Source organism: Setaria italica, chromosome IV (assembly GCF_000263155.2).
Source record: "Setaria italica strain Yugu1 chromosome IV, Setaria_italica_v2.0, whole genome shotgun sequence".
In the NCBI taxonomy this organism is placed as follows: Eukaryota; Viridiplantae; Streptophyta; class Magnoliopsida; order Poales; family Poaceae; genus Setaria; species Setaria italica.
In genome coordinates this window covers 8,080,785-8,095,414 of record NC_028453.1, presented here as the reverse complement: position 1 = coordinate 8,095,414, position 14,630 = coordinate 8,080,785, and the positions used below count along the sequence as shown (strand labels likewise).

Sequence of the window (14,630 nt, the reverse complement as noted above, 5' to 3'; positions counted from 1 at the left end):
CTGGACTTCCTCGCCACCGGGGAAGGGATCAAGCTGATCCCTGTCCTCGTCCTGCCCGCTCGCCCGGCTGCCCCCGGCCCCACCGCTGGGACAGCGGCGAGCGGTCGCTCGCATACCGGAAGGACCTCGCCAGGGGGACAGCCCTTCGGGCTACGCAACGCCACGGGGGCTTACGGGCGCCTCCTAGCACGGTCCATGACCGCGTCGCCCGCGAGCAACGAGCTCGTAGGCGCGACGAGGACGATCTCCGACACAGACTCCAGAAGCAAGAGCCCCCACCCCTCGCGCGAGTGCCTCGTGGTCGACGCGCACTCCGAGGGATCCAACGGCAACGATGTGAGGGGAGACAAAGGGCTCCCTCCTCGCGCACCGCGGCTACGACCGGAGCCTTACCAAGGGCGCCGGAGTGCTCTCAGCAACCGGAGGCGCGCCCAGGCACCCGCCAAGAAGTTGAGCACCCCCACCACGAGGGTGGAGCACGGCAACGGGCGCGCGACATCCAGCAACGCATCTGCGCGGACGAAGAGCGTCCGCAGCTCTTCGCCCGCGCCAGCCAAAACGTCACAGCCGCGGCGATGTTGCTCCGACAGCTCCCCGAACCAGCGACGCCCGAGGAGCGACGGGCACGCCAAGAGATGCGCAACCTGCTCGAATGCGCCGCCGTCCAGCAGGCGGAAAGTTCCACGTCCCGGCGACACGGGTAGAATGCCAGCAGGGCGACGCCCGACGCGCCCCCGGAAAGATGGGGGCAATCTGTCCATCAACCCCCTCCTGGGGCGAATCAGGCCGCGTCCGCCCGACGGACTCCACCACCCGCGGGAGGCGAGGCTCGATCCATCCACCAGCGCGTCGGCCTTATCCGCGACGCCCGCGACACCCTGAACGCGCGGAGACGCTCCCGCGCGGACAGGGAGGACGGGGTAGATCGAGGCTACCACGCCCACCGTGGCAGGCTTTACGACAGCAGGGAAGACTGCAGCCCGAGCCCCGGTCCGGCTGGGCCCCGGGCCTTCTCTGTGTGCATCCTGAACGTGCCTTTTCCGCCGCGCTTCAGGCAACCCACGAGTATAGCCAAATACTTAGGGGAGACGAATCCTGGAGTATGGCACAACGATTACCGGCTTGCATGTCAAGTCGGCGGGGCGGATGATGACCTGTTTATCATCCGCAACCTACCCCTCTTCCTAGCCGACTCAACGCGAGCTTGGCTAGAACATATCCCTTCGGGACGAGTTCGCAACTGGAATGACCTGAAGGAGGTTTTCATAGGGAACTTCCAGGGCACGTACACGCGCCCCGGCAATTCCTGGGACCTCCGGAGCTGTTGCTAGGGGGCGGACGAGTCCCTCCAGGATTATATCCAGCGCTTCTCCAGGAAGCGCACCGAGCTCTCCAACGTCGTGGACGCCAACATCATAGGAGCTTTCCTAGCAGGAACCTCCTGCCGGCCCCTCGTCCACGAGCTGGGGCACCGAGGCCCGCGAACCATGGAGGAGCTCCTCAATATCGCCACTAGCTACGCCTCGGGCGAAGAGGCTGTTGGAGCAATATTCGACCGCTCCAAAGGCAAGGCGAAACGGGAGGAGGATGCTGACAAAGGCACCTCCAACCGCCAGCAGAAGAAGAAGGGCAAACAACGGCACGAGGCCCCTCTCGTGGCCGCAGTCGAGCGCAAGCAAGGGCAGCCACCCCCCGAGGGCGCTCCCGGCTTCTTCGACAAGTTGCTTGAGGGACCGTGCCCAAACCACGAGTTCCCCGTGAAGCACGCCTACAAAGACTGCAACCTCATGAAGAGATACTTCGTGGGCAATCCGGTGAAAGGCGACCGGAAGCGGAAGCCCGATGAGGAAAAGAAGGGCAACGAAGAGAAGGAAGACGGCTTCCCCAAGGTGGACGGCTGCTTCATGATCTTCGGCGGCTCCACGGCATACGACACCAAGCGCCAACAAAAGCTGGAGCGCCGGGAGGTCTACGCGGCCGAGCCAGCGACTCCGGCCTTCCTGGACTGGTCGGGGCCGGCCATCACCTTCGACAGGTCCGACCACCCTGGACGCGTCCGACATCCGGGGTGTTACCCTCTCGTCGTCGACCCCATCGTCGGCACGACGCGCCTCACCAAGGTGCTCATGGATGGGGGCAGCGGCCTCAACATCCTCTACGCCGAGACTCTCGACGCTATGGGGATCAACCGTTCCCACCTCCGTCCCAGCAAGGCGCCTTTCCATGGCATCGTGCCAGGGAAGCAGGTGAGCCTCTCGGGAAAATCGACCTGCCCGTTACGTTCGGGACCCCTTCCAACTACAGGAAGGAGGTCCTTACCTTTGAGGTGGTGGGTTTCCGCGGAACCTACCATGCCATCTTGGGACGGCCATGCTACGCAAAGTTCATGGCTATCCCCAACTACACCTACCTCAAGCTCAAGCTGCCGGGGCCCAACGGGGTCATCACCGTCGGCACGACCTTTCAGAAGGCATATGAGTGCGACGTAGAGTGCTGCGAGTACGCCACGGCCATCACCGTCACGAGCGACCTGGCGGTCCAGCTTGCGGAGGCCACCGAGGACCGGCCTGACTCCAAGCAGCCGAACATCTCCTTCAAGCCCGCCGAAGGCATCAAGGAGGTCCCCCTTGATCCCGGCTGTTCCAACAGAGGATTCGTGCGGATCAGCGCGGCCTTATCCCTGAGATAGGAAAGCGCGCTCGCCGACTTCCTCCGCGCGAACAACGACGTCTTCGCGTGGAAGTCCTCGGACATGCCCGGCATTCTGAGAGAAGTCGCCGAGCACTCCTTGAACATCAAGGCCGGCTCCAAGCCAGTGAAGCAAGGATTGCGCCGTTTCGACGAGGAAAGGCGCAAGGCCATCGGCGAAGAGCTCCAGAAGCTTCTGACGGCCGGGTTCATCAAGGAAGTGCACCACCCCGAGTGGCTGGCTAATCCTGTCCTTGTACCAAAAAAGAACGGGAAATGGAGGATGTGTGTCGATTATACTGGTCTCAACAAAGCGTGCCCAAAGGACCCGTTTCCTTTGCCACGCATAGATCAAATAGTCGACTCAACCGCCGGGTGCGAGACCCTCAGCTTCCTCGACGCATATTCCGGCTACCATCAGATCGCGATGAAAGAGGCCGACCAGCTCGCTACCTCCTTCATCACCCCCTTTGGTCCCTACTGCTACGTTAAGATGCCGTTCGGCCTCAAAAACGCGGGGGCTACTTTCCAGCGGTGCATGCTGAAATGCTTCGGAGACCTCATTGGGTGGACCGTTGAGACCTACGTTGACGACATCGTAGTTAAATCCAGGAGGGGTGACCAGCTCGTTCCCGACCTTGAACTAGCCTTCGAAAGGCTGAGGGATAAGCGTATTAAGCTCAATCCCGAGAAATGTGTGTTCGGAGTCCCAAGGGGCATGCTATTAGGCTTCATCGTCTCTGTGCGCGGCATCGAAGCAAACCCGGAGAAGATAGCGGCCATCAGCGACATGGGGCCAATCCAGAACATAAAGGGAGTTCAGCGCGTCATGGGATGCTTGGCGGCTCTAAGCCGCTTCATCTCGCGCTTCGGCGAGTGAGGGCTTCCTCTCTATCGGCTCCTGAAGAAGACTGACCGCTTCGAATGGACCGACGAGGCCCAGGAGGCACTTGACCGACTCAAGGACCTCCTGACGAAGGCCCCGATCCTAGTCCCGCCTACCGACGGTGAGTCGCTCCTGCTCTACATTGCGGCGACCACCCAGGTGGTTAGCGCGGCCCTGGTGGTGGAACGAGAAGAGGGACACGCTCTCAAGGTGCAACGCCCGGTGTATTTCATCAGTGAAGTCTTGTCCGAATCCAAGATACGTTACCCACAGATCCAGAAGCTCGTCTACGCCATCCTTATCACGAAAAGGAAGCTGTGCCACTACTTCACCTCCTACCCGATAACGGTCGTTTCATCATTCCCATTAGGCGAAGTAATCCGGAACCCAAACGCTACAGGGAGAATCGCGAAGTGGGCGCTTGAGCTCATGGACCAGGGTATCACCTACATCCCTCGCACCGCCATCAAGTCCTAGGCACTCGCCAACTTCGTGGCAGAGTGGACGGAGGTTCAAACGCCATCGGCGCCAGAGAAGCAGGAGTGTTGGACAATGTACTTCGACGGGTCACTGATGAGGGCCCGCGCCGGAGCGGTTCTCGTTTTCATCTCTCCCTTGGGCATGCGCATCAGGTACATGATCCGCCTCCACTTTCCTGCATCTAATAATGTCGCCGAGTACGAAGCCCTCCACATCGCCATCGAGCTGGGTATCCGTCGGCTGGACATCCGGGGTGATTCCCAGTTAGTCGTTGAACAAGTCATGAAGGAGTGGAGCTGCCACGACCCCAAAATGCCAGCCTACTGCAACGAGGTCCGTAAGCTGGAAGACAAGTTCGACGGGCTAGAGCTAAACCACGTCGCAAGGCGCTTCAACGAAGCCGCCGACGAGCTGGCGTAGGCGACATCCGGCCGAATGCCCATTCCCGACGGCGTCTTCGTTAGCGACCAGTTGAAGCCTTCAATCCGTTACCCAGAACTGGCAGGGGTCGGCGAAGCACCACCGGCCCTGGGATCGGGACCCGAGTCAGAGGAGATCGGCAGCGCGCCACCTGTCCCAGACCTGAGCACCAGTCCCGAGGGGGTCGACACCGCTTTGCCCGACTCGGCCCCGGGAGCCGATCCGTCCGACCCTGTGGTCATGGAAATCACGGCAGACCTCGCAGTGGGGGCCGACCCCCCGATTGACTGGAGAGCCCTATACCTCGACTACCTCGTCCGCGACACGCTCCCAGCAGACAAAACGGAGGCCCGTAGGATCGCGCGCCGCGCCAAATCCTTCGCCATCATCGACCGGGAGCTCTACAAGAAAAGCCACACTGGGATCCTCCAGCGCTGTATCCCGATCGAACAGGGAAAGGCGCTGATCCAGGATATCCACGCCAGAGCCTGCGGTCACCACGCCGCGCCGAGGACCCTCGTCGGCAACGCCTTCCGACAGGGTTTTTACTGGCCGACCGCGGTCACTGACGCTACCCAGGTAGTCCGCACCTGTGAAGGGTGCCAGTTCTTTGCCCGCCAGACTCACCTGCCCGCGCAGGCGTTACAGACCATCCCCATCATGTGGCCGTTCGCGGTCTGGGGGCTAGATCTCGTCGGACCCTTCAAGAAGCCGCCCGAGGGCTTCACCCATCTGCTCGTCGTCGTCAACAAGTTCTCCAAATGGATCGAGGCAAGACCGGTGGCGCAAACCAGGTCCGAGCAGGCGGTACAATTCTTCACCGACATCATCCACCGCTTCGGGATCCCAAATTCCATCATCACCGACAACGGCACGCAGTTCACCGGGAAGAGATTCCTCCAGTTCTGCGACGACCACCACATCCGAGTGGATTGGGCGGTCGTGGCACACCCCCGCACGAACGGGCAAGTCGAGCGAGCCAATGGCATGATACTCCAGGGTCTCAAGCCACGGATCTTCGACTGCCTTAAAAAGTTCGGCGAACGGTGGGTTGTGGAGCTTCCTGCAGTCCTTTGGAGCCTGAGGACGACCCCCAGCCGGGCGACGGGCTTCACCCCATTCTTCATGATCTATGGGTCAGAGGCCATTTTGCCCACCGATCTGGAGTACAAGTCGCCGAGGGTCAAGGCATACGACGAACAGGGAAACTAGGCATCACTCGAGGATGCACAAGATCAACTCGATGAGGCGCGAGACGTAGCCCTACTACACTCGGCTAAATACCAGCAGGCCCTACGGCGTTACCACAGCCGCAAGGTACAAGGCCGAGCCTTCAACGTCGGTGACTTGGTGCTCCGCCTCGTCCAGGACAACAGGGGTCGGCACAAGTTGACTTCCCCATGGTAAGGCCCGTTCATCGTCGTACAAGTACTACGGCCAGGCACCTACAAGCTGGCAACTCCCGATGGGCAGGTCTTCAACAACGCGTGGAACATAGAACAGCTAAGGCGCTTTTACCCATAGCTTTTATTTCCAAGTTCTACATAAACTTGTCTTCAATTCTGATAATTCCTTTAAGCTCAGGGGTATCCGACCCTGGCCTCGTTCCAGGGCCGCATACCCCTCGGGGGCTACCAGTTTTGCTCTTCTGCGAAAAAAGAAACCCCGAAGCCGTCTCGGTTCAGGCTTTTTCCTTTAAGCTCAGGGGTATCCGACCCTGGCCTCGCTCCAGGACCGCATACCCCTCGGGGGCTATCAGGGGTTCCAACCCCAGCCGCTTGGCACCATCTAAAAGAAACGTTTTTTCTTTTCAAAACCGAACACTCCCTTTCTAGACTTTTGGACGCAAAAAGAGAAGAATACGCGAACGGTGCTCAGGCAAGATTGATTGAACTGCGAAAAAACCTAAGCCCCAGCAGCTATGGCACCTTCGCTCATCAAAGCTTACTGACGCACCCGACAACGCATTCTAAACTTTCAAGCCCAAAGGAACAGCAAAGGGGATCGGGATCTTTCGCACAACGAAGTCATAAACAGGCCCGTATGGCCATCGCAAAATAAGTTCGAAACTGACATAATTACATTTTGGGCGCAAACCCGGTACAGTTAACTTGACGGGGGGTCGGCAGGAGGGACGGCCTCATCTTCCAGGAGCTTCGCGAGGGCCTCCGCTGGTGCGAGCACCGCTGCATCGATCTCGTCCAGCTCAGCTTTGGAGTAATCGGCAGTGTACCCCTCGCTCATCCCGGCAAAGTTAATGCCGGAATAATGGGAGCCGAAGACCCCGAAGGCTCGCCGCACGCCGATGTGAAGCGCATCCACGGCGATCTCGCGACGCCGACGGCGTACCCCGAGGACACGAGCCGGCAGAGAGCTCGGCCCTTCCTCCGGAACCACGCCAAAGTTGTCGCAGATGACGCGGACCGCATCCTGCAGGGCGCTGAGCTCACCGCGCTCCGCGTCGAGCAAGCCCTTTAGCTTGGCGATTTCACCTGCAGGAATCATCCAGAAAAGCCCGCCATGTTAAAAAACAAACCGCGACACCATGAGAATGCGGGAACGGAAAGAAGACTCATCGTCAGCCCAGGCCTTTAGCTCGCGCTCCTGGTCAGCTCCTCGAGACACGGCGGTCTGGAGTCCCTGCTCGGCCTCCTCTTTCTTGGCCCGCTCGGCGTCCCGGTCTTGCAAAGCCTGGTACCGCTCGCGACGGACGCGCTCGACGGTCTTCTGGAGGGCTTCATACTCCCCCCTCGGCCGGGCAAGCTCCTCAGCGTCGCGGCGGGCCCTCTCAATGGCTGCCCTGGACTCCTCCTGGTCAAGACGAGCCTTGTCAATGACGGCTTGGAGCTTGGCCTCCGACCGCCGTGCCTCATCTAGCGCCGCCCCCTCACGCCTCTTGCACGTCACGGATGACTCCCTGGGCGGCAGTGACTTTGCAGGGACAGGTCCCTGGTGCGCTCCCTCTCCGCATTGAAGCACTCCCAGAGACCTCGCTCCAGCCGGAGGAAATCAGATTTCCCCCGACTGCACTCTTGGAGGGCCTGCAAAGCAGCGTGCCATCAGGGATAAAGCAAATAGGAGACACTGATCACCAACAGTAGGAGCAACATACCTGGCTGCCAGGAAGAACGGTGTTGCCCAGAACCCCCAACGCCGAGGACAGAGCCGCCTGAGCGTGGGCAAGGCTGCCCTGCACCGCCTGCCACTTGTGCCACTCCGCGGCGTCGTCCAGCGTGAAGAGATGCCTCGGTGGGTCCTCGCAGGATGACCAGCAGAGGACGGACGCTCTCCACACCTTGGGAATGGTGGGAACCGAGGCCGAGGTAGGAGCCGACCCTGACGCTGCTGTTGAGGTCGGCACCATTGCACTAGAAGCCGCCGGGTTTACCGACGGCCCCGGTACCTGCACGCTCGTCGCCGCCGAGGCCGCCGGCGGTACCCCCGCGGCTACCTCGCCCCCCACCGCAATCACCTGGGGAGGCTCCTCCGTCCCTGCCGGAGTCCCCCCAGCGGGCCCCTCCGCCTCCGCCGCCGGAGCCACTTCCGCGGGGGTAAGCAGGGCGGAGGTCCCCGCCTCCGTCGCCGTTGCCTCCGCCGCCGCACTTTCGGGGGCAGGCGCTCCCTCCGTCATCGGTCCCACCACGGCTGCGGCGGCATCCGCCCCACCTCCCGTCGCCGCCGTCTCCTTCGCCTCGTCGGCGTCAAGGTCGATCACCTCCCCGGCCTGAGGACACGGGGGGATCGTGCCCTGCGCTGTAGGGGCAACCGGGGGAACTGAAGGCAGAGTTGGATCCGCTCCCCCTCCCGCGACCGATGCCGCCGTCGCTCTGCCAGCCGCCATCACAGGGGCCGCCTCCGCGGAGGGGTCCGCGGCCTCACCAGGAACCCCGCCGCTCGCCGCGGGCAGGACCGCGGTCCGCCCCCCGGAGGAGGACGATAGCCGCAACGCCCTCTTAGGCGCCAGTTGTAGGGCAAGGCCATGAGGAGCGGCGCTGCACATCGATGAACAGACGTCAGCGGGAATGAACGTAAGAAGGGGAGAGGAACGAGGTGCAAGGAAGGCCAACTTACGTTCTTGAAGCACAAGGACGGCGCGCGCGCTTCGACTCGGAGCCCGACGCCGACCCCAGGGCATCCGGCAGCGGCCGCTTGTCGCCGCTTCGCTGCTCTCCAATCGCGGCCATGGCGGTGGAGGCAGTCTCCGCGGACCTCCGAGGAGCACCCTGGGCGGACTCCTGGGGAGCGCCCCGCGCCGGATCCAAAGCGGAGGCGGGGGCAGGCTCCGAGGACCCCCGAGGGGCGCTCCGCGCCGGCTCCGGGAAGGAGCCCTAAGCATGATGCGCATGTAACAGCTATGGGTATTAGGTACCTTCTAGATTGACTCTAGTGCAAGTGGGAGACTGTTGGAGGTATGCCCTAGAGGCAATCATAGAGATGATGATATTCCATTTGTATCCATGATTTGTATATTGTGTTCATTGAATATCCATTAAAGGCTACTTGAATTGATTTGCAATTATGTGAATTGTATGTGAAACTCTTTACTTGTATGGTTATTCTAAAGTTGTCCCTAGTCGGAGTTCATGTGAGGACACACATGAATATTAGACTAGCACATGCATTAGTTGATGACTATGTTTCACAAGTCATGGACATGGAGATGTTGAACTAATAATGTGGACACATGTGGAGACATGTGCTAGGACTGACCCAACACGAGAAGTAGTTCTCTCTTCAAACAACATATACGCTTTGTCCTTAGACCTGAGATTGTCGCATGTATTCTAGATGTGGATCGACCTACTTAGGGGCTATCAAACGCTACGCCGTGACAGGGTAGTTATAAAGGTAGCTTTCGGGTTTGTCAAGAAGCATGCTATGAGACATGGTCAATCAAGATGGAATTTGCCCCTCTCTGATTGAGAGTGATATCTCTGGGCCCCTCGAGTGATCGGATCCGAAAATGCATGGCCATGCTACGTACGGTTAAGAGTTAACCTACAAAGGGATTCCGAATCACAGGATCGAGAAAGAGCGGTCGGCTTGAAGCTAGACCAAATATCGTGAGGCAAAGGGAATAGCATGTATATTATGTTGTGATGGTTCGTTTGATATGATCTTCATGTGCGTATAGGAGTTGGCACGTCTTGCTAGAGGTCGCTACCGACTATTGGGCCGAGTAGGAGTACTCGGGCCATGTCTATACGTATCCGAACCCATAGGGTCACACACTTAAGGGGCTGGAAGCCCAATTCGGATCTGATCCGAGTTGGATTAGGTTTAGAAGTAGTAATGGGCCTCGGACCCAGAGGCCCGTTAGGAACCTCTATAAATAAAGGGGTGGGGGCGCCCTAGGGTTGACACCTTTTGGCGAAACACACCTGCCGCGCCTCCCACGCCCTCGCCTGTTGCAACTCACGGATCTAGCAGTCCGGCTTGCGACGCTTCCTCCCTGCACGTGTGGATACCTTGGAGGTGTTGCGCCTGCAGCACTTGGACGAGCCGCCGACGAGCCACGACGAGCCAACGACGAGCCGCGGCACCGGGGGCGATCTTGCTACACGTGGACGAGCTGCTGAGGAGCTGCTGGACGTTGACGTGATCGACTACGTACGACTACGTGATCGTCTTCACTGCATCGACGCATATCTACATCTTCCGCACCAGTAGTGCGTAGAGTGGTAATCCCGTGATCCTTATACGGCAGTTATTCCTGGTTTTACGCGGTAGAAATTTTGATTTGCGCTAGCGTAGCCTACCTCGTATCCCTACAGTGGTATCAGAGCCGTAGCTGCTTAGTTTTGGATTCGGGATGTGTGCATATGGAGATATGCGAGTGGCGGCGGGGGCAGGCTCCGAAGACCCCCGAGGGGCGCTCCGCGCCGGCTCCGGGAAGGTGCCCCGTGTCGACCCCTGGGGGGCACCCCTTGCCGACCCCTGGGGAGCGTCCCGCGCCTGCTCCTGGGAAACACCCCGCGCCGGTCCCTGGGGGGCGTCCCGCGTCGACTCCTGGGGGACGCGCTGTACTGGCCCCTGGGGCGCAGCCCCAAGACCTGGTGGAGCCGAAGCCTGGGTGGGCGCCTCCTCCGCTTCACCCCCCGCGGCCGTCCGTGGGGGTGCCTCCCGAATGGCGAGTGCGCCCGAACGGAAGGAGGAAATCAGTTCCTCCTCTTCATCATCTTCCTCATCTTCATCCTCTTCATCATCATCGTCATCGTCGTCTGACACGACCGGCCCCTCCGACGCCGTTGGAACTCCTTGGCGGCCTTCTTCCTCTTCTTCGCCGTCTCCTTGTCCTTACGGCGCTTCTGCGCCTCAGCAAGGAGACGGTTGCGCGTCCGCCGCTCAGCGTCCTCCGGCACCGGCGGGAGCGAATCCACGACCCGGGTTAGCGGGCCCTACGAACGTAAAATAGCTCCACGTCAGAGTGACAATCGCAAGATACAAAAAAAAGGAGGACGACGCCCCAACCCCTTACCAGATCTATGAAGCCCGCATCCGGGCGCATCGGTGGGTGCTCGGGAATCAGGTACTCGACGTCCTTGTCCTCCAGCGCCTCCCGAATCCGTTGCCATATCTCGGAAGCGGCGAGCGCACCCATCGCCAAGATGGTGCCCTCGGTCGGCGCGTCGGGGGTCATGGCGGCAAGCAGCCGGATCCGGAGCATCAGCGGCGCCACCCGTCGGGCGTGGTACGCTCCGATGACCCCGGCGCTGGTGAGCCCGCTCCTCTTCAGCCGCTCGATGGCCTGCAGCAGGTCGAAGAACCGTTTCTTCTCCTTCTCCACCGGCCCATACGCCCACACCTCTGGCGCCGCGTCGATGGTACGGCCAGTGAAAGCCGGCAGGGGGGAGTCCGGGTAGTTCTTCACATAGAACCACTGGTTGTGCCACCCCTTGTGGGATGCCGAGGTCTTCATCGTCATGTACTCCTTGGAGCGGGTATGACGAAGGTGGATCCCGGCGCACCCGATCGGCACCGGAGGCGACCGCTGCTGACTCCCCTTCTTCTCCGTCTTCTGGTACAAACTCACTGTGAAAAAGTATTTCCACAGCGAGAAGTGGGGCTTGATGCCCAGGAATCCCTCGCACAGGGCGACGAACGCCGCAATGTGCTGGATCCCGTTGGGGTTGAGGTGCTGGAGCTCGAGCCCATAGTAGTGGAGGAGCCCCCAGAAGAAGCGGCTCGGGGGAGAAGTGAACCCCCGCTCATGGAAGTGAGCGAAGGAGACGACGTAGCCGGGGGGAGGCGTCGGCACTTGCTCCGACCCCGGCAGTTCCCACTCGCCCGCCGCCGTCCTCTCGCAGAGGAGGCCCTTCCGCACCAGACCCTCGGCGCGCGAGGAGGTGAAATGGGAGATCCCCCAAGAACCCATCGTCGGAGGAGGAGGAAGATCAACGGAGACGGGAAGAAAGGGCGCGGCTTGGAGCGGAGGAAACAAAGCAGACGCGGATGAGCAAAGCGCGAGGCTAGAGGGCAAAAAGGCTCAAATGCAGAAGGCGGGCGGAACCGACACGGCGGGCTCCCGTTTTTATAGGAAAAGTACGGGAGAAGCCAAATCGACGCCCCCGCCGCCATAAATGCGGCGCCAGGTACGCCCCTGCCACACCCGTTTCCTTTTCAAAAACCGCGCGCACGATCGGCCGTGAAAACATCCTATCCTCCTCAATTCGCGGGACGGCGCTCCCCATAACTCCGCCTCCCGGATGGTACGCCCACGACGTCCCCCACGTTCGGCCCAGACGTCACGACCGCTCCGTTCCGGCCCAAAGCCCACCGAAAGGTAAGAAAGGGATACGGGGCTGAAAACGCCCCTACGGCCCATTACGGTCCAGAGGTTCTAAGGCTGGCCCACCACGGGTTCGACAGCTGCCTCAGGATATCTCCCGAGCAAGGGGTGAGAAGGGAAGGGTCCACTAGCGGCCAACACCCAGGCAAGCGAAAGCCAAGGGCGTCCCGACCTCACGTTCGAGTCCCGTCCGGTAAAAAGTTCATGGTTTTTCCACGAGGAAAGGCAACGAGCCCCCGGATCCGGCCGAACAGACTCGGGAACTATATGAACTGGCCAGCGGGAAATTGGAGTACGCCACCAGCTTGGCCCGAGCCGGACCCCCCGAACGGGGACCGGGACTCCACTCGAACCTACCCGTTCGCAGCTCAAAGCGAGCACCACGGTTCGTCCAACGAGGATAACGTGGCACGGCTCAACCCCTCCGTCCTAGCGAACGGATGCTTGAGGGGCAACGACCAAAAGTCGAGCTGGCCTCCCGACCGGTCTCCCGCAACGAGCAGGGGCTCGGGGGCTAGCATCGCAACCAACGGCCATGCGTGTGGTCACGATTCGCAGGCTCCCCGGCCAAGCTGGGATGAAGCAAGCGCACCATAAACAAGATCCGCGGTGAAGCGGCGAAAGAAGCCTCCGGAGGAGCACTTTTGCTCCACCACAGGCTCGGGGGCTACTGTTGGGAGGAAATATTAACGATCCCCTAAATGCCGCTTAAAGGAGCAGACGCGAAGGCCCGGGCCCACCTAAGCCTAATCAAAACTCCGCCTCGCCCGACCGCGGCCTCAGGGTCGGGAACGCCCGACCTCCCTCCACGAGGCTTCCGCCCCGTCCGACTGCGGCCCCGGGGTCGGGGACGTCCGACCCCTCGCCACAAGGTTCCGCCTCGTCCGACCCCAAGCGCAGGGGTAGGGCTCGCTAGGGCCCCCAGGGTGGGCCTCCCCCTCGGATGAGGATCAGGTGGACAAGATAAACAATCCCGTGCCCCCCCCCCGTCGGCCTCGCCATAAATGCACCGTAGGCCTGGCAGAGGGAAGGATGACCGCGCTCCTCACGCAACCTGCCGCAAGTACCCATGAACGAACCATACTGTACAAGCTACAGTGCTGGCGGCTCACTTCCATTCGCCGCAGGGTACTCATGGCCTGCGCCGACCGGAGCGGAGGAGAAACTCGCCTATCCTCGGGCCCCGCGCGCCCTCGGGTCCCGCGCGCCCAGCAGCAAGGATGTGACGCCCTCTCTCCAGGAGCCATCATCAGAAACGGTAGCATCCACCGTCCTCTCCAACGGACACCGGGATAACGACGAAACGCCTTCATCATAACCCGACGCCTACGAATGCCAAAGGAGCTATCTGCAGGGAGCGACGACAGTTGGCACACGGCCGCCTCCCCCTCCGGCATGCACGCCGGCGCTCGTCAGGGGCCGGCGGAGGCGTCGGGCGTCTAGGAACTTGTTCCTCCCTTCCTGCCGTGTTTTTTACCGTACTACGTTTACACTTTACGGTCCTCTTCACCCGATCCCAGCTGTAACTCCGGCCACTCCCCTTGCGATATAAAAGGAGGAACCCAGGGCCAGAAGGGGGGATCGGCTTCTTCTTCCCCAAGCCATAGCACAATACCACGCTCCCTGAGAGCACAAGCACAAAGAGACTTGGGACCAGTCCCTCTCTCGTCGATCTGTAACCCCTACTACAGAACCCCGCGTGGGCAATACGAGCATCCACGATACTGGACGTAGGGCTTCCTTTGCCCGAACCAGTCTAACCCGTGTCTCCCACGCCACCTCCTGAGGCCTTACGCGCATAAAAGAAATATACTAGTCTAAGTCTTGATCCGCCAATCTTGACAACGACAGTTGGCGCGCCAGGTAGGGGACCTTTGCGCGTACATTCCCAGCCTCATATGGCCAACTACGATGGTAGCTTTGCTCCGGGCTCCCTGATCCGATTCGGGAGCCTGGACTTCCTCGCCACCGGGGAAGGGATCAAGCTGATCCCTGTCCTCGTCCTGCCCGCTCGCCCGGCTGCCCCCGGCCCCACCGCCGGGACAGCGGCGAGCGGTCGCTCGCATACCGGAAGGACCTCGCCAGGGGGACAGCCCTTCGGGCTACGCAACGCCACAGGGGCTTACGGGCGCCTCCTAGCACGGTCCATGACCGCGTCGCCCGCGAGCAACGAGCTCGTAGGCGCGACGAGGACGATCTCCGACACAGACTCCAGAAGCAAGAGCCCCCACCCCTCGCGCGAGTGCCTCGTGGTCGACGCGCACTCCGAGGGATCCAACGGCAACGATGTGAGGGGAGACAAAGGGCTCCCTCCTCGCGCACCGCGGCTACGACCGGAGCCTTACCAAGGGCGCCGGAGTGCTCTCA

At 61.1% G+C, this 14,630-nt stretch overlaps 1 protein-coding gene across 1 annotated transcript; it reads right to left on the bottom strand.

Annotated features, from left to right (window-relative positions):
* Positions 1-6,997: 6,997 nt before the first annotated feature.
* Positions 6,998-8,105, bottom strand: LOC105914188 (ribonuclease Y-like). The gene is made up of 2 exons (XM_012845207.1): positions 7,587-8,105; positions 6,998-7,423 (listed from the first exon to the last, which is right to left on the bottom strand). Exons 1-2 carry the CDS (start codon positions 8,103-8,105, stop codon positions 6,998-7,000), a joined length of 945 nt encoding a protein of 314 aa, XP_012700661.1.
* Between the last annotated feature and the right edge of the window lie 6,525 nt (positions 8,106-14,630).

Coding starts and splice junctions, on each gene's coding strand:
- LOC105914188 (XM_012845207.1), bottom strand. CDS start 8,105: ATGACGGAGGGAGCGCCTGCCCCCGAAAGTGCGGCGGCGGAGGCAACG. Junction 7,424..7,586: donor CCGTTCTTCCTGGCAGCCAG/GTATGTTGCTCC, acceptor GGAGCGCACCAG/GGACCTGTCCCTGCAAAGTC.